Genomic DNA, 22211 nt, shown 5'->3' on the forward strand with positions numbered 1-22211 from the left:
TTTCTTAACCTATAACCTAGGTTAAGGGATGTGCGTATCTCTGCTGAAAGTGTGCTTCCATGATTCCATAGTCTTTTAATATTTTTAATAATAATAATATACAGTGAAACATTCTGCTACTATAGCAAATAGGGGGTCTTTTAAATTTGAAATTGATATAATCTCATTAGCGTGTGATTATGTAACATCTTAGCCTGGGAAATACAAACATGAGGAAATTAAATCACTGCTGGACCCCTGTTGTTGCTACTTTACAGCTTTCTGGCAGAAATTTTATTTTTCTGTTTGCTTCATGAGTGGTGCTCATTGTATCTCTCTTGTGAAATCTGATCTCCACCTAGTGTAATATTTGCTTTGTAAACCTGTAATAAGATAACCTTTATGGATTTCCCATGCCAATTCCCACACACTCAAAAGCTTTATGTTTTTATTTATTACCTTTATATTTTGAGGAATGAGCAAAAACTCTTTGGAAAGATGTCAAGTATTTCTGTACACTGTTTTATTTTTATAATAAAGTTTAAACTCTAATTTTATTTTCTATTGTTCTTCCACAGTGGATCAGATTTATCATCTTGCTTCTCCTGCATCTCCACCAAACTACATGTATAATCCAATTAAAACACTGAAGACCAATACCATTGGGACTTTGAACATGTTGGGTAACTTTGATTAATAAGCTGTAAAGCACTTTTTATTTTCTAGTTTGTATATTTTCAGTAATTCAAATGTGAGACCCTTAAAAAAACTAAGAGGTGAAAGCAATCTATTAACTCTTAACTGTCTCTTTAAATAATTTGATGTTTGAAAAAGAAAAACTGAAAGAAAATCTTAGACTTGGTAGTACAGCTATCATGTACCATAGGCATTTTACTACCTCAAATAAATATATTAATTACCAACCAGAAGAGAAAGATGCCTTTCTCTGTTTTTTTAATATTAAGCTTTTTATTTCTTGTGTAACGAGAGGAAGCGGTCTTGCGGTACAAGATTTGTTCAGTCTTCTGAGTGGATAATGTTAAGAGACTACAGAACAAAGTGCTTAACCAAGCATGGGAGAGTGTATATTTCTCAGGGAAAAAAACTTGGTTTTGCACAAATTAGTGCTTTTGGCAAGATGTGCATCTCATAGAGAATCAGATCATGCTTGCCTTTACATTTGACTTGAAAATTCAAGAATATAAAGTTCTGCCTGACAATAGGAATACAGTAGGTCGCATTTATCAAGATTATATATTACATTGAATAGTTTAACATTTGAAAATTAACATTTAAAAATATGTTTAGAAACCTTAGAAAAGTAGATTTTATTCAGTAGTCAAATATATACTGTACCTAATCACATATTCGCTATATTTCTTGCCAGATTTGTGATCTCAGTTATAAGCAAAAGTCATCATCATCAAAACAGTATTCTGGTTTCCTCTCCTCACTGTTTGAAAATCTTAAATCTGCAGCAACAATCATAACATATACACTTCACCTAAAATTAGTCCAGTGAGGTCCTTAAAAGAGAAACATTTTTTAAGACCAAGTATAACCAGAGAGCGAATGTAAATTCAGGTTCTGGTTGTTGATTTATAGTTCATGCCCTATGGTATATTGATATTTCTTTAAACTACAATGTGAAGGTATATAGTACATACAGAAAGTTAAAGTTGATGTCTTGTATGTGTTGAATGTGATGGTGTTTTTATGAATGGCCCAGGTTCCTAACTCAGTTGTACAGTATATCACATGTACACCTCATAATAAATACTGATTTTAATTTCATTCCTTCTTTCCTTTCTAGGCTTAGCTAAACGGGTTGGGGCTCGTCTTCTGTTAGCATCAACTTCCGAGGTATATGGAGGTAAGAAATCCATAAATGTCTGTTTGATGCTAAACCAATGATCCTCACTTCTGGTCATGAAGAGCCACAGGGCTTAATTTGATAATCTATTGAATTTATTGAGTTACCATATTGACTGGCCATACATACCATTGTTTTCAGTCCTTTAGTCATTAAAGGGCTGTTTGTACCTCACTAGAAAAGTAATGGAATTCTAACAAAATACTTATTCCGCATTATATCCATTATACATTACTTTAGCTACTTTAGTGTAGTTTTAATTTCACACTTTACTAGCACTATTTTACAAGCTGCAGTTTTTTAGTTACAAAGGTTTAACTGAACTGTTCTCATGTCTGTATACCAAGAAATCATGTTTGTATAGTTCTGAGAGCTTTAAGGTGTAGTGAACATCCTCAAAGTCTACATGCAGAAATAATCATGCTAAGAGTTCTAGATTCATATTTGAAGCTCACTGTTTCTGTGTGAGATCATGTCTGACTTTGGCATGACTGTCTCATATTAGAATTGTGCACATTACAGTTCACCTGTGAAAGAGAGGATATTAGGCAAACATTCATATTAGTAGCTGAGATATTTTTTGAGATTATTATCTATTAATCATTTAGCTTCAAATTATTTAAATTAGAAGCAAATTGGTTATTTAAAATGGGCATTTTGGACCTACACTATCTTCCCTGAAGGTATCGTAACCTCTGACCTATACATTTTTGGTGCCATTTTAAAGCTCTTTTCCCATTTTCCAATTGATTAATTGGCTTTGTGGTTTGTTATAAATTAATAAATATTAAACTTTCACATTTTTATGATAAAAGACCATCTTTCTTTTTTATTTTTTTGTACAACGTTGAACAAACTATAATGTATAAACAGAAAATTACCAAATTGAACCTCTAGTAGGTTAAGTGCTATAACAATTATACGATGGGGAAGAGGTGGTTTTGTCACATTTTGGTCTTAAATAGATGTAGGATATTTTTAAACGACTGTATTCTGGATTGCGTTGTTTCATTTACTTAAATTATTACACTCCATTCTCCTTGTTAGAATTAGTCATAGTACTTAAACTAGTGGCAGGCTGACCTTGATTGAGAGCTATATGACAGCTATGCACAGCTAATTGCATTGCAGGAGCAATGATGTGTGAAATAAGTTAATTGATCATTCAGATCCCAATTTAATTTTATTTGGTTGATAATACGTTTTATTTATGATTAGCACTGGGTATGGATGGTGGTAGGGGGCCAGTTTATATTCAAGGCAAATATAAAAAGTGAAATGGATGTAAATTAAATGTTGCAAGGGGGACAAAATCATCATAGCTCTTGGATCAAAGGGAAAAATGATTTATTTCTGCCTAAAAAAGGAGAATAGCAGCGACTATAACCAGGGTCTCGCTGTGACTTTATTCCATATTACGACTTGACAAGTATTATTTTCAGAATTACAGGAGTACACACCAAGACAGACATGCCAGACATGCTACATTAGACACTGATTTGTTCATCAGTTGGTGCAGCACTGTACTGAGAAAACAATAGTGGTATTGCTGTTAATATATATATAAACATCTTTAGAAATGTAGTACTGCTTAATTTAGTAAAGTGTTAAGATCTTTAGAATATGTAACTATAATGTGCTATACTCTAAATAAATCCACTTGTACTGTTGGTTGTGCAAAACGGTTGACCGTGCCCTGCTCTGATTTGAATTTGAAAATGTATATTTTAAGCATGATAAGTCATATTTTAAGATAGCTCACATCAACAAGTGTATGTCAGCATCTGGCATTTGATAATGGTGTAAGACGTAAGTAGTGAAATGAAGAACAAAAAAAACTATTTTTTCAGATTTGCTTCTTTGTTTTCCTTCATGCTGTGTGCATGCTGTGCAAGGCTTCAGTTTATTTTTGTTGTTGCTTGCCTTTCTCTGGATTTAATTGGATTTTAAAAGCCATTTATGGACATAATCATAGATGATGCATATCCCAGTAAATGATTGTCTTGTTGGTATGATTAATATGTACAAACACATTGGCAATTTAAAGAATAATAAATACATGAATGGCTTTCTTTAGTGACACCTGCTGACAACTTTATAAAGAAATACTGTTTAGATAAAAACTAAATAAAAGCAATGTCGTAAGTGTAACTAATGCATTTACCTCCTTTAGATGGACTGCTTCTGGGTTTTTACAATAAGATTTCCCTGTGCTCTGTGTATGTCTTATGCATTTCTCTAAATAAGTAATACTGAGACTTTTAAAATTCTGTATCATAGAAAAAAATGCTTTCCCAATGTGGAACTAAATCACGTTTCATAACTCCATTTGTTCTCACATTTTAAGTGATCCAAGTGAATTAGTTTCCTAAATCCTTTAATATAAGGCTTGAAGACTAATCAAAATATATTGGATAAACTAAGGTCATGATTGACTCAGACATTATATAGATGAAAATCACTCTATCATGAACAGAATTTTGTAAGAAAATAATCTGACATAATATTTTACCAATCATATTTTTTAGTTCTTATTGAATGAAGCAAGATGGAAATAGAAACTACACAGAAGTTTAGTGAATCTGGCTTACTAGTAAGACCTCGTTAAGAATATTAAGTGCAATTCTGGTCACTTTAATGCAAACTATATATTGCACTAGAATAAGTTCAGAGAGGAAAAGATAGCTAATTTTTCAGCTCAAGGGAATGTCCTACTCTGACAGGTTAAAAAAACCTGAATATTTTTAGTCTTCTCTGCAGAAGACAACAAGAGGACCTGATTCAGATATCCTTCAAGAGAACTGACAACCTTAGTTCTGTAGAGTTCTTCAGAATTAACAACGACACATTAAGCAGAGGGTACAAATGGAAACTGCGAGGCTGTTCTTTACACAAAGTTGTCAAGGTCTGGAACAAACTACACTGGCTATATTTTTAGGCTGACGCCATAACTTCTTTAAAAAACAGCTGGATTAAATACCTGCACGAAACCAATTAACCTAGATTGGCCAACCGCCCTGCTCTCATTTGCTAAGTTGTACTCTAATAACGATGCCTGTGAGAGTCGTTTATTTCTCTGATGTGATAAGAAAATTCTGTTTTCCTTCACAGATCCAGAAGTTCACCCCCAGAGTGAGGATTACTGGGGTCATGTCAATCCGATTGGACCTCGAGCCTGCTATGATGAAGGGAAGCGTGTAGCAGAAACCATGTGTTATGCTTACATGAAGCAGGTAAATCACCTGATATCGGACAGATGTATAATGAAGTGAAAGATTAAAATACTACAAATACTAAAATGAGGGAATAAAAATAGCTGTTTTGCATCTTTTGGTAATTCCAAGATCTTAAATTTCCTTTTGGGATTTTTTATGTTTATGTAGTTAAATACAGGTAAAAACAGTATAAAGCATTCAAATGATTTTTTTTAACAAAATATTCCATTTGAGGTAATATTTGCTGTTAAAATACAATGGGTTTTTTAGTTGAATATATGTAAATTATTCAGTTATATCAAAGCACTAAAGGTAAATTATGTATAATCATGTCAAATGTCTTTCAGACTTTTGAGAAAAATAAATATTTTGCTTTTAGGAAATACTGGTATCCTTTTGAGTATTTCGTTTTGCCTGATGGACTAGAAGTGATCAACTTTGGGTTATGTTTTCCTGTCAGATAAAGCTTTATTTCCATGGATATTTAGCTATCCTTCCTATCTCTAATCTGAAAAATGTACTCTTCTTTTTGATACATTAATATATAGAGTGGATATCAAAACCCTTGTTGAATTTTCAGGTTTTGTTGATGTAAAGTCTGAAATCAAGACAAATCATGTCAGACCGTTTTTCACCTTTAATAAGATCTTGTAATCAACAATATTTAAGTGAAAAACAAATGGATCATTTTTAGCAGAAATAATTAAAAATTAAAACCTTTCAGTGCCTTGGTTGCACAAGTGTGCACAACCTTTACAAAGTGGTTTATAACTGTGTTCAGAGCACTGTGAAGACCATCATTAAGAAGTAGAGGAAATATGGCACCACCAGGACATTGCAAAGATCAGGACGGACGTCCCTCCAAAGTTGATGACCGAGCAAGGAGACAGCTCATCAGGGAGGCTACCAAGAGGCCAACAGCAACCTTAAAGGAGCTGCAGGAATTTATGGCAGTAACTTGACACTCCCTGCATATTACAACGATTTTGCGTATTCTCAACAGGTCTGAGATGTGAGGTAGGGGGGCAAGACGGAAGCCATTTTCACAAAAAAGAACATCCAAGCCATAAAAATTTTGCAAGAAGATGCATTCAATCTCCCAAAACCACTTTTTGGCCTTAATTCCAAAAGACACATTTGGCACAAAGCCAACACAGCTCATCACCCAAAGAGCACAGTACCTCCTGTGAAGCATGGTGGTGACAGCGTCATGGGTCTGCTTCTCTTCAGCATGGGCAGGGGCTCTGGTCAGTATAGAGAGCAAATGAATAGCTCCAAATGTCAAGATATTTTGGCACAAAACCTGCTGCCCTCTACCAGAAAGCTGAAGTTAAAGAAGAATTTCAACTTTCAACACGACAACAATCCAAAGCACACAGCCAACTCAACCAAGGAAAAAAAGGAAGATCAATATCCTGGAATAGCCCAGCCAGAGCCAGGACCTCAATCTTATAGAAAATCTGTGGGCTGACCTTAAGAGGACTGTGCACCGGAGAGCGCCTCACAATTCGACTGAGCTTGAACTCCTCTGCAAAGAAGATGGGGATAAAATCCAGGAGTGCTAAGTTGATGGAGACCTATCCAAACAGGTTTACTGTTGTAATCAAAGCAGAAGATGTTTCCATGAAGTATAACTTAAAGGGTGTGCACACGTATACAACCAAGGTGTAGAAAGTTTTTTGGAAAAGTATTTTTCCCGAAACGTTTATTTTTTTTAACCTAAATATTGTTGGTTACAAGATCTTATTACAGGTCAAAAAAGGTCTGAGGTGATTTGTCCTGATTTCAGCCTTTACATCAACAAAAGCTGAGGTTTTAGTAAGGATTTGTAGACTATTGATATCCACTGTAAAAATCAAATCAAAGTTTATTTATCAAATGCACAACAATACGGTGTGCAGCACTAGTTGCTGGCAATGAAATGTCTTTTTCTGCGAGCTCACAAAAATTACAAGAATCACAAAAATTCACAAAAACACAAAAATCACAAAATTGAGGCTACATTTTTGAAATTGAATAAAACTCAATGTGAGTAGAGCTGTTATGTGTCCATGGTGTATGCAATATATACATGTAGTGCAGTTATGCTGAATATAGTGAGAATTGTGTGTCCATGTAGCCATTACAGGTGATATGCTAAGGACCTACAGGTTGGCTATTTAGCAGTCTTATTGCCTGGAGGTAGAAGCTGTTCCGTAGTCTGTTGGACTTGGACTGAATGCTTTGGTACCGTTTACCGGGCGGTAGAAGGGAAAACAGTTTGTGACTGGGATGACTGGGGTCCTTGAGAATGGACCTGGCCTTCTTCAGACATCTAGCTGAGTAGATCTCCTGGATGCTTGGTAGCTCACAGCTGGTGATAAGCTGCGCTGACTTCACCACCCTCTGCAATACTTTGCGATCCCGGGCGGAGCAGTTCCCATACCAGGCAGTGATGCAACCAGTCAGGATGCTCTCAATAGTGCACCTGTAGAAGTTGGCCTGGATATGTGATGGCATACCGAACTTCTTTAGCCTGCGGAGAAAGAACAGGCGCTGCCGTGCCGTCTTGACCACGGTGTTGATGTGGTGGGTCCAGGTTAAATCCTCTGAGATGTTAACTCCCAGGAACTTAAAGCTGCTGACCCTCTCCACTGCAGTCCCATTGATTTAATAGGTGTGTGGTCTCCTCCCTGATGTTTCCTATAGTCCACAATCATCTCCTTAGTCTTACTGATGTTCAGAGAGAGGTTGTTCTCCTGGCACCATACTGCCAGGGTTTCAACCTCCTCCCTGTATGTCTCTGACGAAGAATTGTTAGTTTCATTGAATTATGAGAACTAGCATTCCTTGCTTTAATTAATGTATAAGTGAAATTGATCTCTACACTATTTTCCAAAAATGAAGTTCCAGGGTCTAGGAGTAGGATATGTGTAATATTGCACCGCAAGGTCCAGTCAACCTTTTGTGCAATAAACCACATATTGCCAAAAAGTTTATTGCTTACAAAGTTCAGCTTTTTAGCTTTGAAGCGAATTATGTTAAAGACAAAAAGCAAACACACACAATGAGTTACAGCAATGGAAAGAGACAATTGATCTTTTTCATCAGTGCAAAATCAACAAGAATATAGTTTTTAGCCAGAAGAAGCAAATCTTAGAAAAATACAAAGTATTCAGACAATCTGAATGACAATTCCAAGAAAACACAGATGTTTATTCTCCATGGATGCTGACAGCATTATTGAGGAATTCCACATTTGTGCAGTGGATTTATGCTGTGTATCATTAGCTAATTCAATATCATAATAGCAATACTTATTGTCCCTGCATGATTTGTTGTTGTTGGAATAATTATTTGAATTAATGGTGTTGAACATTTTATTTACAAAGATCCTGTTTTACATTGTGATCACATTTTATGTAAGTCATAAATGATTCATTATCTGAATTTACTATTAAACTAGCTCTTTCGTGACTTGAATAATAACAGTGACATGGCATTTAAAAATTGAATTTATGGGATATTGAATTTTTTAAATTACCCATTGCACCGTATCATAAATTCCTGAAATACTTTATTGTAATTTGTTTATTTGAAAAATTCTGTCTACAGAAATCAAATTCCAAGAATCCATTGTTACCAGATTTGTCAGATTTCCCACCATGTATGTATTTCCTTTTCATTTCCAAGGCTGTTCTAGATTAGATTTTAGAAACATATTTTTTTCTTCTCCTTTGTTTCGGAAACATAACAAGACTCATGAGGAATTATTTTTTTAGGTAGATATGAAAAGTGTCAAATACATGGAAATAAATATCAGGTTCAAAGGGGGAATGTGAATGTTACTTGTATTTACAACATTATAATTATAATCATCCACATCCTTTGAGCCCACTTGACGTTTGCTAATTCATACTTTGTTTTTTATGTTGCTGTGGAAAATTATCAAAGACACTTAATACATGAGGTCAGTCTTGGGTGCTAATCTGCCTGAAATTATATATGGATTATGCCAAAATCTTTTTGGAGATTCACAGTTATACCTTTGGGTGAGTGATTGAATAATTTACCCAAACGTACAGTATAGTGAAGCCACCATCCCATTAACTTTGATTATGGACACCACAGTCAGTACGCTGTGATGTACTGTGTTTTTAGCCATCAATAGATTTGTTGAGGTCAATACTCATTATACCTTAGATCTTTGGACAATATCTGACTTTGTCCAAGATGAAATGGTACTGAATGTTTTGTTTTAGGCTACTTTAACTCCTAATTGCAGTGAAGGTGATTTCCTGAGATTTTGCAAACTTGCTAAAGGCTTTGAGGAACTGCCATCTGAGCAATAAAATACATGATTAAATTAACAGTGTTTACTTTTAATTAATTTGTGTGGTGTTAATACATATTAATAAAATGTGCTAAAAGAATGTTTCACACAGGTATATACTACAGAAACAAGTAATAGGTTTATTCCATGCTGAAAAAAAGAAGAAAGAAAACACAATGTTTCGGCCGTGGAGCCTTCTTCAGGTGTCAGAAGGCTTCACCTGAAGAAGGCTCCACGGCCGAAATGTTGTGTTTTCTTTCTTCTTTTTTTCAGCATGGAATAAACCTATTACTTGTTCCTTTGCAGCCTACTCATGGTGACGCAGCTACCCACCTGATATACCACAGAAGACATCAATGACAGGCACCATGTTACAAAATGAACTGTGGTAATATGACTGATTCTATCTTAAGAGATACAAAAATTCTGCTGGAGCTAAGACTGTCAAAAGAACATTCCAGGTTCTTCTGGTATTTGTTTCCAGTCGTTCTTAGCGAAATGATGCATAAACTCCTACCTGGGATAATAAAAAATACATTTATAATTGGTGTAGTATCCACTGATTGGAGAATTTCAAATGTAACACCAATTCATAAAAAAAGGATATTTGGAAAACATTGGTATTTTAAGAGGCCACCACAATAAGTTTAGAAAGGGAAGGTTGTGTTAACTTACCTGAGATATTTTAACAAGGAATGAGAACACATGATAATATTTAAACATATGGCTTGATTATTTCAAAAAACTTTTCACAAGGTAGGAATCCAGGAAAACATACTGTGTACACAAGACTTAATAATTGATAAACAGTAAACAGAAGGTCTTCTTAAAGGGCACAATCTCTAATTGTAGTGTTATGTCACAGGGATTCTTTTTGATTTCCTATTGATATTGCTGATCTATATCAGCAATTTAGATTTTTATGTAATTAGCAAACTAGTTACATTTGCATGCATTTTAGGAGTTGCACATAAAAACAGCGGCAAGGGAAGGGAGATTTAGACAAGAATATGTTGGGGGAAGATACATGACAAATGAATTTTAACATTGAGAAGTGCAAAGTGATCCACACCGCTGATAGAAACATACAGTACATTGTGCATGCCCTATGTATAAGTCTGAACTGCAGGAATCTATGCATGAAAGGCACCCAACAGTATTTATGTACATGCTTCTGTGTCCAGATCATACATAGAATATTTGTATATACAGTATAGCAGGATGTGTGAAATTTAAATCTGGGTAAGTTATTCTAAAGCTTTACAAAGCACTCTGAGGCCTCATTTAGACAATTTGTTTTTGGTTACCGTACCATGTTGTTGTTTCAAAGAACAACAATAAGAATGATTCCTCATCTCAGGGCTTTGTGATACACAGACATGTTAAGGGTGTTAAATTAAAATGGGTGGAATTGATCCAAGTATATCCAAAGAGGTATTAATTAGAACAAACTAGAAATGTATTTCACACTTTCTATTGCAAGAAAGAAATGGCTTGCAATTGAAAACTTAAAGCAACATAAGAAGGAGAATAGGAAACACTTCTTCATTCAAAGAATTGTGAATAATGGCCCTGCCTGGTAAATCAGGCCCCAATTCTTGACCCTAACCCTACAAATTAGGCTGCATGTGAACATAAGAGTTTCCAAAAAAGAAAGGAAGTTTGAACCTTAATTGGGTTAATCTCTAATCTTGTTGGAAACAGTCACTAAGTTTGGAAGATAATTGCTTACTGTGCTCTAATCTTTTCTTCAGAAGTGTTTTTCATTTCACCTAAGAGATGTTTTGCTAGGTAGACTGTGCATAATGTAGGACTAATCCAAAAGGAAGAGAAGAATTTAAAGGAATCTTTTCAATCCAGAGAAAGATTCAGAACAGTCTTGCCCTTTTGTTTTAGTGAGAATGAGGTTTTGGCATTTTGAAAAAGCTATAAGCATGACACAAGACCTTTTAGTATGACACAAACTAAATTTTGCTGGCCAGGGAAGACATTAAGTGGTGTTTTGAAGAAGAGATTCAAATAGGTGTATTAAACAATTCTTTTTTGCTCACAGCAGTAATCTTTCTCACACCATTTTAGTGTCCTGTTTAGTATTTTCAGTTTTATATATATCCTGTTTTTATCTAAGCTATTTCTCCTCATAAATGTTCAGTGTAGTAGGACTTTGATTCGGTTCACTGCAGGCTGTCATCAGACCTCCAACTTGTGTTGGAATCTATGCCTTTACAACATAGAAGACACAAAAATTACTTAGACCCTAAATCATAAAATTGGATCTAGGAGAACTAAGTTCATGTATACTTTACAGAGCCACAACATAAACAGTACACACAGCTTATTAAGAAAACCATGTGTAATATTCTTAAAAACAGTTAACCATTTTATGTCTTTCCATGACAATTTAGGGGCATTTTAGAGAAAAATAATTGTAATCATAGGTTTTTCAAAAAGGTTCCTTCATCACATTTTCAGATAACAGAAAGCTGCAATATTAATCCAAAGTACTGGCCTAATTAATTAATTACATTTTACATAAAATGTACATTCCTACATAGAATTAAATGCACTGCACTCATACCCTGGTATAAGGATGTTCGGTATACTGATTTTCGCTAATCCGAACATAAAGAATTTGTACCTTGTAATTTGTGATGAGAACAAAATTTCACTAATCCAGTTTAATTTTGAATTTTAATCTAATTTTGAAGTTCAAAACCACTGAACAGCTGTTTTTTTCTGCGCATGTGCAAGACATAATGGTTATGGACGCCATTAGGCAGCAGTGCTTTGTCTACAATCACAGCAAAAGCTTGTGCTCTCATTTCCAAAGTGTTTTTTTGTGTGTGTTTGTTTTGTAGTTGCTGTTCATTATGGCCCCTAAGGAAGAGAAAAAGATTCTTTAGCGGAATAGTTGACAACAGTATGCACATTTACGCACTATTACGAAAGAATTAAAAATGTTAATATGATATCATTAATTATTTTACAGCTATAGTTAGCTTGTTTGTGTAGAACTGCATTGTTCCCTAAGCTTGGTATAATGGTCTGTATGGTATTGTATGTTTAGAGTGTTTTTTTGAGTGAACAGGGTGGAATTTCCCTATAAGAAATAATGGAATTTTAATTTTTGATTTTCAATCTCCCGCCTTCTGAACAGATTTTCAGAAACGAATTAGATTTGGATACTGGGGTATGAGTGTATTCCATGTTAAAAGTTGTACTGTTATTTTTTTGTTTTTAAGTAGTTTCTGAAAACAACAGTACATTACTACATTTTCAAGACTTTCCTTTATTGAGCAATTTCACTTAAGAGAGTTATTCCACATAATAGAGTATGGTTATTTACCTTTGTATTGATAAAAAAGAAAAGGCATTTTTATATGGGACTGAGGAAAAAGATAAGTGGTAACTTTTTCTAGTGTATTCTAAAAGTACTTTCCAATCAATGCATCAGATAATAGCTCTCCTGTAATAAAGTGCTTTTTTTTTGCTTTAATTGCATAATATCTGAATTTTATGTTCTCCTGAGGAGATTTAAATTGGTACTTACAATAGGGTATTGAATGTGCACAAACTGTCATTCTTTCATAGCAAAATAGTGACTTATCTTCAGAAAAAATTGGTTGTTCTGTAAAAGTCAAAAGACTATTAAAGAGGTGAGGTTATGATTAATTTAAGTAATGGGATAAATGTGAACATCATGATGCTCAGAGCATGCTAAAAATAATTTTAGAGTCAGTTTTAGAGACGTTAATTCCATTCTGAGAAGTGAAAAAAGAGTACAACATTTATACTGTGAAGCTTTTCTTCTGGTATGTGGAGGAGAGAGGGACAAGAGAGGTATGAGGGATAGGGAAAATAAATATGAAAAGGTATGAGGGTAGGTAAAGTGTGGATAATAAGATGGACATGTGGGAAAAACATTCCATAGGGAACTAAGAATGTTGCAATCTGTAAATGGAGAGTTTAAAAATGACTAACTGGTCGCTGAGTACTGATAGGGATCTGTGAAGCAAGTGTAATGATAATTTTGGCCACTAATTCTAGTATGGGAATCTTTGAATATGTGTGAAAGGACACAGACAAAATGTGAGTGTATTCATGGTCAGGGGAGGCCAAAGGAATCTTATTGGCATGGAAAGTTCTTTGATTCTTGTTGCTGTAACATATTTCCTTAAACCAGAGGTGTCACACATATAGTTTGGATACAGACATCCATAGATCAAAAAGAGATTATTGAAAATAGTAATAAGGCCCTACCAATCTTTGGTAATCAGCTGTTACTGAAAAAGAAAAATATAAAGAGTCAAGTGGTTCAAGAGAGGTAGAGAAGTTTGTATTTCTTTGTAAAACTACATAGAAAAACCGACATGCTTAATTTCAGTACAACAGATAGAAGCAACTAAAGAGCAAATTAATAGTTGAGAACTGAATACTTTGCTGTTTTTTTACTGCACATATGTATTGCTTTTGTCAATTTTGTCTTCCACTTAAAAACAGTAAACCTCTGCTAAAACCAGGCAAGCTTCTCATCTATTATCACAGAAACTGTTATGCTATTCTTGTCAGTCCCTCAAACACAGTTTAAGGGTGATAATGATGACTAATGATCATTAATCATTTCTGTAGGTGACCAATTCAAATACTTTTGCACTTATCCCTTGATTTACAAAGGTAACAAAATCCTTTAAAATGTTAATAATACAAAATAAAAAAAAAACATATAATTTTAAATTCCCAGTGCTTTTACGTGTGCAAGCTTACTGCTTGTTCCCGTGGTGAAAAAAATCTCCCAATATTAGTCATTGTTACTCAGTACTTAAGAGTATTGAACACTTTTACATGTTTATGATAATTAGCCCATTTTAATTTTTTTAATTCAAGCTTTGTTATCCTCTGGAAGAAATTTATTTTGCGACATAGTCTAATACAACAATAAAATTATGAAGACAGACATTACCAACAGAGAAGCTGATATAATAGTGTTACAGGAGTTACTTGCTTGAAAGAGATATTCCAGCAGGGATGAAAGATTTTCACTCCATACAGTATAATGCTCTTGGCCTTCTTTACAGCCCTTTGTTTGTAGAGGGTATTTACAGTAAGTATATTTGATTTGACCCAATTATTTTGCTTGATATTTTCACTAATTTTTCCAACTTATTACAATTGACAGTACTGATGTGAGGCAATATGCTAAGACACTTCCAATAAATTACTTATAGAAAAAGGTTAAAATAATTCTATTTACCTTTATATTGCTGAGTTTCCTAAGAAAAATGGGTCTGCATTGGCCTTTTTTATAAGTGGCACCACAACTTTTTGTCCCAAGTACTTGTAGTCTTTGACAAATTCTACAGTCAACAGTATGTTGGAGGGGTGTTGCACTTTTCCTAAAATAAATGTCTTGAAAATGAAGGCTTTGGTTATCAAACCTCAAAGAGTACTCCACATACCATTTAGTAAAATCATTTAGAATGGCCCCATGATAATTTTCTGAGTCTTTTAATTAGCCGATAAGGGCTGTCATCTGCAAATGTAATGAGATATGTTATCTGTGCATTTGCTCTTACAATATTTTGTGCAGGAAAACAAAAGTAGGGGAGACGAGCCACAGCCCAGTAGTGATCCATTGAGAGTGTAGCGAATGTCAGATAGTCATTTCCCCCATTTGACCCATTACCTGTTTGTTAAGAAGTCTAGGATCCATCTTACAAAGTTACAGTTTAAATTGAAGTTGTAGTGCAAGCAGTGGTGGTTATATTCAAAAATCAACAAATAAGATCAGTTGCAGGAACATTCATTCTGGTAAAATGTTTGCTGACCTTTGGAATAGCCAGTATTATAGGTAAGAACCTGCCATTTACAGGTCTGTGCATGTTTATTTCTTAGGAGTTTGATGTTTCAAATGATGTTTTGGCTGAGATGTGTGTTGAGAGCTCATCAATGAAAAAGACCACATTTTGAGTGCTTTGTGTTAGAATCTCATTGTGGCATAAATGATGAAGTTTGAGAAGCTGTGAGAAAGGAAGAGTTACTCGTATGTTTAGGATCGAAAGGGCCATAAAGGAGCTAATTCACAGATGTGGGTTTAGTGGGCTTGGAATATTTACTCCCAGATGTTAATAGAAAACATTCTGTAAATATAAGGCATAAAAGGCCTTATTAAGAGTGGTGGATCGATTAAAAGTGTATTTTGATAGATGGTTGGAATTTGAACTGATCTGGGAATTCAGTGCAGTTCTCACCTGTAATGTCAAGAAACGGTGCCAGTATAGTAGGCAAAGAAGTTTTCTTTCATCCATCCAACATACTTGTTAGAATAACTTGATCTAGTTCTGGCACCTGTGCCCACACTGTTGACATGATGGTAGAAATGGTTGTAAAAGAAAATATATTCAATTTGAGAACCAGTTCAGCTTGTCTGATAAGGGTGTAACTGATAGGAATTGGGAAATACAGATTACTAGTTGTTAAAGATGTGCTTGAAAACAGTGAGAATATTGTTTTGGGGATTTGTATAGAGATGTGATGTCTACGGTGAAGCTAAGAAGCATTCTGTAACTCTAACAGAAAAGCTGTCTGATATCTGAAGAGTGTTATTAGTATTATGTATGTATGGAGGGAGACACTCAAGAGGTAGTCTTAATAAGCTGTCAAGTAAAGCAGGCATTGTTGTGCATCTAAAAGTGTCAGGTTTGTGGAACTTGAGATGCAGGGAGACTTGTGATGTCTGTGGGTGTTCAACATAGCAGAAGCATCACCACCATCTATTGTAATCTTGCCAGAGCTCAGATGCTAAGCAAAGATGGGCCTGATCAGTACTGGGATGAGAGTCCTCTGAGAAAAGTAAAGTCGGACTTTACGTGATTCTGACGGAACAGTGGGTGACATTCTTCCTTCTGAAAATCAGTTACCTTTAATGGTGACCTAATAGATTCCTATGACCTATGGGTTGCAGAGTCTGTGCAATGTGCAATAAGTGTACCACCCATATGTGTAGTGCTTAGCATCCTTTGCAATGAAACAAAGTTTTTATAAATGACCAAAAACACAAAAGGAATACAGTTGGAAAGGAAAATATGCCCCGTTAAAATGTTAAGAGTCGTTTTAGGCATGTACAGAGATTTGTTGGACACGTTTGCTAATACTAATATTGCCTTCCTTTTTCACCAATAGGAAGGAGTGGAGGTGCGGGTTGCCAGAATATTTAACACTTTTGGTTCTCGAATGCACATGAATGATGGGCGGGTGGTGAGCAATTTCATTCTGCAAGCACTTCAAGGAGAGCCCCTTACAGTACGTATCAATGTACAGGTGCAAAGCAAAAGGGTTTATTTAATGTCTTTTTTAAAGTTTTAAAGAACTTAGATTAATCTTGTAGAAATGTACAGTAAATGAGAACACTGCCTTCTTAATGTTCTTTATAAAAATCTCTCTATATATAATAGATCTATAGTGGCAAAGATGTCCTTTGTAAGAATGTTTACAAAGGTCCTTTTGTAGGGGGAATTAACGGAAGGAATGAAAGAGTACTTAATGAATATTATTTTTAATGTTTCTAAGCTCTGTCTCTGTCTGTGGTTTAGACCCAACCAGGAGTATATTTAGCAAATGTATTTTCATCTAGAGTCAGACACCTGCCATGCTGTTGAAAGGTTTTACAAATTCTGTATGCAATCCTTTTTACTGTACAGGAAACAAGTTTCAGAGTTTTTAACTGTGGCATTATGTATCTGTTTTTTCATAATTAATCACAAGCACACTTGCTTAAAAGTTAATAAATTCATTATATTTTCAACCGTGATATTTTAGCCATGAAATAATGACACGCTGTGCAAAAGCTGACCTTCAAGGTGATTAAGGGTGATTTGCAGAGTTAATTTAAATTTTGGATTATGATTTTTTTGTTTAAATCAAATGTTAAGATTTGTAATACTTAAGTGCTGTATTTGAACCTCAAAGCCACATTTTTTTTTTAGGTTTATGGCACAGGATCTCAAACAAGGGCCTTTCAGTATGTCAGGTGAGCATTCCTAAAGCATTACTATACTGTTGAATAGATACCTTTTCAACACTGGCAATATTTTATAAGAGAAGTGGTTAAAAATCTAAAAGGAATTTTCAGTTAACCACTGTTTCAACCCAGAAAACATAGGTTTTATACATATGACCTAAAAAAGAATTCAGAAAAAAAATGTAAATATAATACTACACTGAAGTAAAATTAAGTCCATTTTCAGCATCTCCAGTGTCTCCATGCATTCTTTATAGTTCATCATTTCAAAAGGAAAGGCTACAGTATTGCTATAATAATCCATTAGATGAACTGGAATGTAATGTAAAAAGGCCACAAAAGGGAAAGGTAGATTATTTATTTCTTAGAATTTGTCAAGATGTGGTATGCAAACAGTATCACGCTATTCCCTGTTCCCCTTCACATGTTCAGACTGAAACACATGGCTCCCGCCGATAAGCAAAGGATTTCTGTACAATAACACATTTGTTTGGCATACTGACGGACTGCCCTCAGGGATTGTTTTCTACAGCAAGAAGAATTGATGCTATTCGTAAAAATGACATTTTAATCCTGCAGATGTCTTAATTCTTGAAATAAATCCACTTTTTACAAATGTTTTTGGTAATAAGATGTATTAAGAACTTAATTCTATAATCACTAGTTAAAACCGCAGGATACTTCTTAAATTTTCAGGAATAAACATTTCTGTAATTAATCAAGAACCAATCTGTTGTTTCTGCATATACTGTAAATAGGAAGGAATATTAAGTTTTGTTTTTTATATTTATGGAATTAAATGGAAGGAATGGTTCCGATTTATGAATTACTTTCTAGTAAGCATTTTACATATTTTTAATGGCTGAATTTTGGCTATTAAATTTAAAGCTGTCAAAATATGTGAACAACTCAGCCTCTACTCATATCTGTCACTGTCTTGCTTTACCAGACCCTCACCCACCTGCAGAATGTATTTCCTTTAAGCAGTATCACTGATTTTTTTTAAAGCTTAATTAAAATTACATTTTTTGAGTCAACACATTGGAAGATATTATTATTATAATTATAGAGAAATTAAGAATCTCAATACCATGATGTTGAATATAAATAAAGGTGTATTCTATTGAATCTGACTGAACTCTAGCCAAAAGAGGGTACTCTAGTACCCTCTGTACTTCATTTCTGTTGTCTTATGTTTTCTTTGATAATTACTGATCAGTCATAAAGAAAGTTGACATCCCCCCACTCACATTGGTACACAGGTTTTATCTTTCCATGTGTATTTTGAGTACACTCAGACTTCTGTTCTCATAATAAAATCTGTTCAAAACAGTGTTATGCCTCTTTCACTATACAGAGTTTTGTCACAGTTGTATTATCTGAAGGTCAAGGCTAATCATTTTATTAAGTGTAGGAAATGAGAATTTGATCATTTTAAACATACAACCATTTTCAGAAAGCTGCATGTTACTGGTAAGGGTCAAAGGAGCCTCTGCCAGAAGCACAGAGCACAAGGTGGGATTGCACCCTAGACACACACACACGCACACATAGGAACAATTTCTAGACACCACTTATCCCAAACTGCTTGGTGCAGTGAGACTGGAGCTCCTGTCAGAAGCCCAAAAAAGCAAATGTGCAAATTATATTAGAAGTATTTGTATACCTAATGTATCTATCAGTGGAAGCAGAGCTGTGTTGTTATTTTTCCAATATAAACTTTTAATGCAGCAAGCAGTTCCATACGTAATGGAAGATTGTGACATTGCATTGATGGGATTATTTGTATTTTTCAGTAATTGAGTTCAGGATATTTCAAAGAAAGAAATCTCAATGTTAATTTGAAAGTATTGTGGTGTGTCTGTTGTCTGTATTGATTGATGTCTCCTCTGAAGTATAGATCTTAGTCTTTTAAATCTGATATTTCGCTTACTAGGAGCATCATTTTCATAGTGTAATTACATGAACAGTTTACACTGCCGGTATAGATCAAAGCAATGATAGCCCATTTGAAGTCACAATCTTTGAAAATAAATATTTACCTTTAGCAATTTGTTTAATTCATGTTGTAAACATAAGAGTAAGGTATACCCTTAAAGTGACCTTTTCCAAAGCTTTCCAACTTCCGTACAAGTTCCGTACTGACTGCTTTCAGCAGCTGTTTTCTCCTTGTGTACATAGTAATGGTATGGACATTTCTACAAGCATTATTATTTGTAGTAACAGTATTGTTGATGTTAACCTAATTATTTGTTGTGAGAATTGAAATCTGATTAAAATTAAATCAGACTACAGCTTTCATAATAGTCTATTCTGTGGTCGTATATTTATTTCCTTAATGTACTATTGACAAAAAATAAATGCTACTGGTCCTCCTGTTCCATGCTTGTGGGATAGGCTCCTGGTTGGTGCACTTTACTGGGAATACTGAAAATGGTTTTCTGATTATGGATCTAAATAGACATTGATTTAAGGTATTAAGGATATTTGTGACATTTTGTTTAGCTTATCAGCTTTGTTTTGTTAACATTTCAATATTTTGTTTTTAGAGAAAGTAAGGTAACCGTAAGAAAAGGTTGTACAATAATGCCTGTCTGTAGTTATTACAGTATGTGAACAAAGGATGTAACGGTTCCCTTATTATTGTCAGTTACAGAAGCTCTAAGTACCTTCCATAATTGCAATTTCATGGACATTCAGCAAGAGAAAGTCAAAAGAGAACATGGAAGCAACACATTTTTTAAAACTCGGATTAACGGTAGCAAGTGCAGAAGATGATGGTTGTCAGAAATAAATTCACAATTTTCCACATACATTACATTTGATTTAATAAAAAATGATTGATAATATTGAAAAAAGATATTATCAACAGAATATTAAAGTGGACTTAAAACTGAGAAAAAGACGCACTTATGCACACAAAGGGAAATACAATGATTTGTAAAGCTACGTTGCTGAATCTGAGACTCCTGCATCTTTCAAGAAACTTCAAACCAGCTGATCCAAAGTACAAATCAAGCTGTTCCTTGAAGGAGTATTGGATATTGGTATTGGATTGAGCAACATGGCTGGGTAGCTTGTTCCATATTCTCACAACCCTTTGTATTAACTACCAAATAGTCTGGAGGTGCCAAAATACCTCCTCTCATTTGTAAACTTTCTTATGTTCTTATTTTAAATCATTTTGAATCCTTGAATCAAGTCCCATCTGTTCAAGACTGAACTTATTTCTTTATTTTAGCCAGTCTGTGTAGAGTATTCATTTGACCCAGGGATGTATCAAAAATCTTTCACCTGAATTGATTCCAGTGCAGTAATAGCTTTTTTGTAGCATGCTGGCCATTCTTAATATTCTTAACGGTATTCTTAATGGGGTCTCACTAGTCCATTGTACAATTTTAATGTAACATGTCTTCATTTCATTTCTAATGTTTTAAACTTTTTATTGCAACATGTATATAGATGTATATGCTGTTTAGAATTTTCATTTTTTTAAAATTGCAAGCACATATATTAGCATCTATTGGAATATGCTTTTTTTAATAAAGGTAGTATTCACTAGTGTATGAATTTACAGAAAAGTGGATCTTTATTAAACACTTTATATGAAATATTTAGAAAGACAGTAATTGTGTTGTGTGATTTAGGTTTTGACCTTGACTACATTTTAGCATTATTTCACTTGTTCATTGTCTGGGTGACTGATTCATTGGCAGTGGCATTGGATGTTGAAAAAGCGAAGGATTGTGTATGAGTAGTCATATAAAATAACAGAAGTCCTTGAACTGAACATATTGAACTGAACTTATTTATTGAGTGCATCACAAGGTTTTTCCAATACTGAAAACCTGTTGAAAGTGCACATGCACTATAATAATAAATCCCTGTTAGCTCTACAGCTGTGAATCATCTTAGAACCTATAAACCTACAGTATATCTCAGAATATTTACTGTTCTTTAACAAGGAAACTTTGATTCATATGCATCTTTGTATCATTGCATATTCAATTTTTATAAATGAGACCAGTTGTGGATTAACAGTGAGTGACAGGAATGTATACTGTTCAGAACTAATTATTTATATGAGTAATCATGTAAACTGATGAGTTCAATTAACAACACACATGTTCTCCACCCACTCCCACTTGCTTCCCTATAAAAAGGGAGAAACTGAAAAATAATATTATCTGTATAAATACAGTGTAAATCATTCAAGTTAAAGACTTGGAAGTAGATTTAAAATGGTTCAGGACTGAAATAAAAATGCATTTACTGTAACAATCTTGAAGTCACCTAGTTTATAGTGAATAATTTAAAAATTAATAGCACCTTTGAAGTAAACCTGATGACTTTTAAAATGTGGATAAAAACACTATCACTGTCTACAGCTCAATATCAGAAGAAAGATGTATTCAAATGAAAAAAGGCAAAATTTTCATCTGAAATCTGTTTCTCATATTGATGTAATAATGCATGAGAATTTGCAGTGGCGAGTCCTTCTGGAATTCACTGATATTGCTTTTTTTAAGCACTATATATTAAAAGAAAATACACAACCATTTGTTAATTTTATGACCATTGGTCACTTATACAACACAATGTAATGTTGTCCAGTTATACTGCCATTTCCTTGTCCTAGAGATTATGATGGAAAGGGAAGGTATTTTTCTCACACTTCACAATGTCCTCAACATTGGCCAGTGACGTTTGTCCCTTGGCCTGACCAAAGGCTGAGGTGTCAAACAAATAAATCGTTCTTTCATCCTTCGTAATCCTCTGTATGTAGCAAACAGGGAAAAACTGAATATCCATCCT

At 34.3% G+C, this 22211-nt stretch overlaps 1 protein-coding gene across 2 annotated transcripts in view; it reads left to right on the forward strand.

The window, feature by feature from the left end:
- Positions 1-22211, forward strand: part of uxs1 (UDP-glucuronate decarboxylase 1) — a 48504-nt gene that overhangs the window by 18307 nt on the left and 7986 nt on the right. For both annotated transcript variants that reach the window (XM_088913020.1, XM_088913021.1), the window contains exons 7-11: positions 558-662; positions 1793-1852; positions 4964-5085; positions 16559-16678; positions 17362-17405. In XM_088913020.1, the coding sequence (XP_088769146.1) occupies positions 558-662; positions 1793-1852; positions 4964-5085; positions 16559-16678; positions 17362-17405 (451 nt within the window). The remainder of the gene's footprint in view (positions 1-557; positions 663-1792; positions 1853-4963; positions 5086-16558; positions 16679-17361; positions 17406-22211) is intronic.

The sequence above is a fragment of the Atractosteus spatula genome, chromosome 4, assembly GCF_055471065.1.
Source record: "Atractosteus spatula isolate fAtrSpa1 chromosome 4, fAtrSpa1.hap1, whole genome shotgun sequence".
In the NCBI taxonomy this organism is placed as follows: domain Eukaryota; kingdom Metazoa; phylum Chordata; class Actinopteri; order Semionotiformes; family Lepisosteidae; genus Atractosteus; species Atractosteus spatula.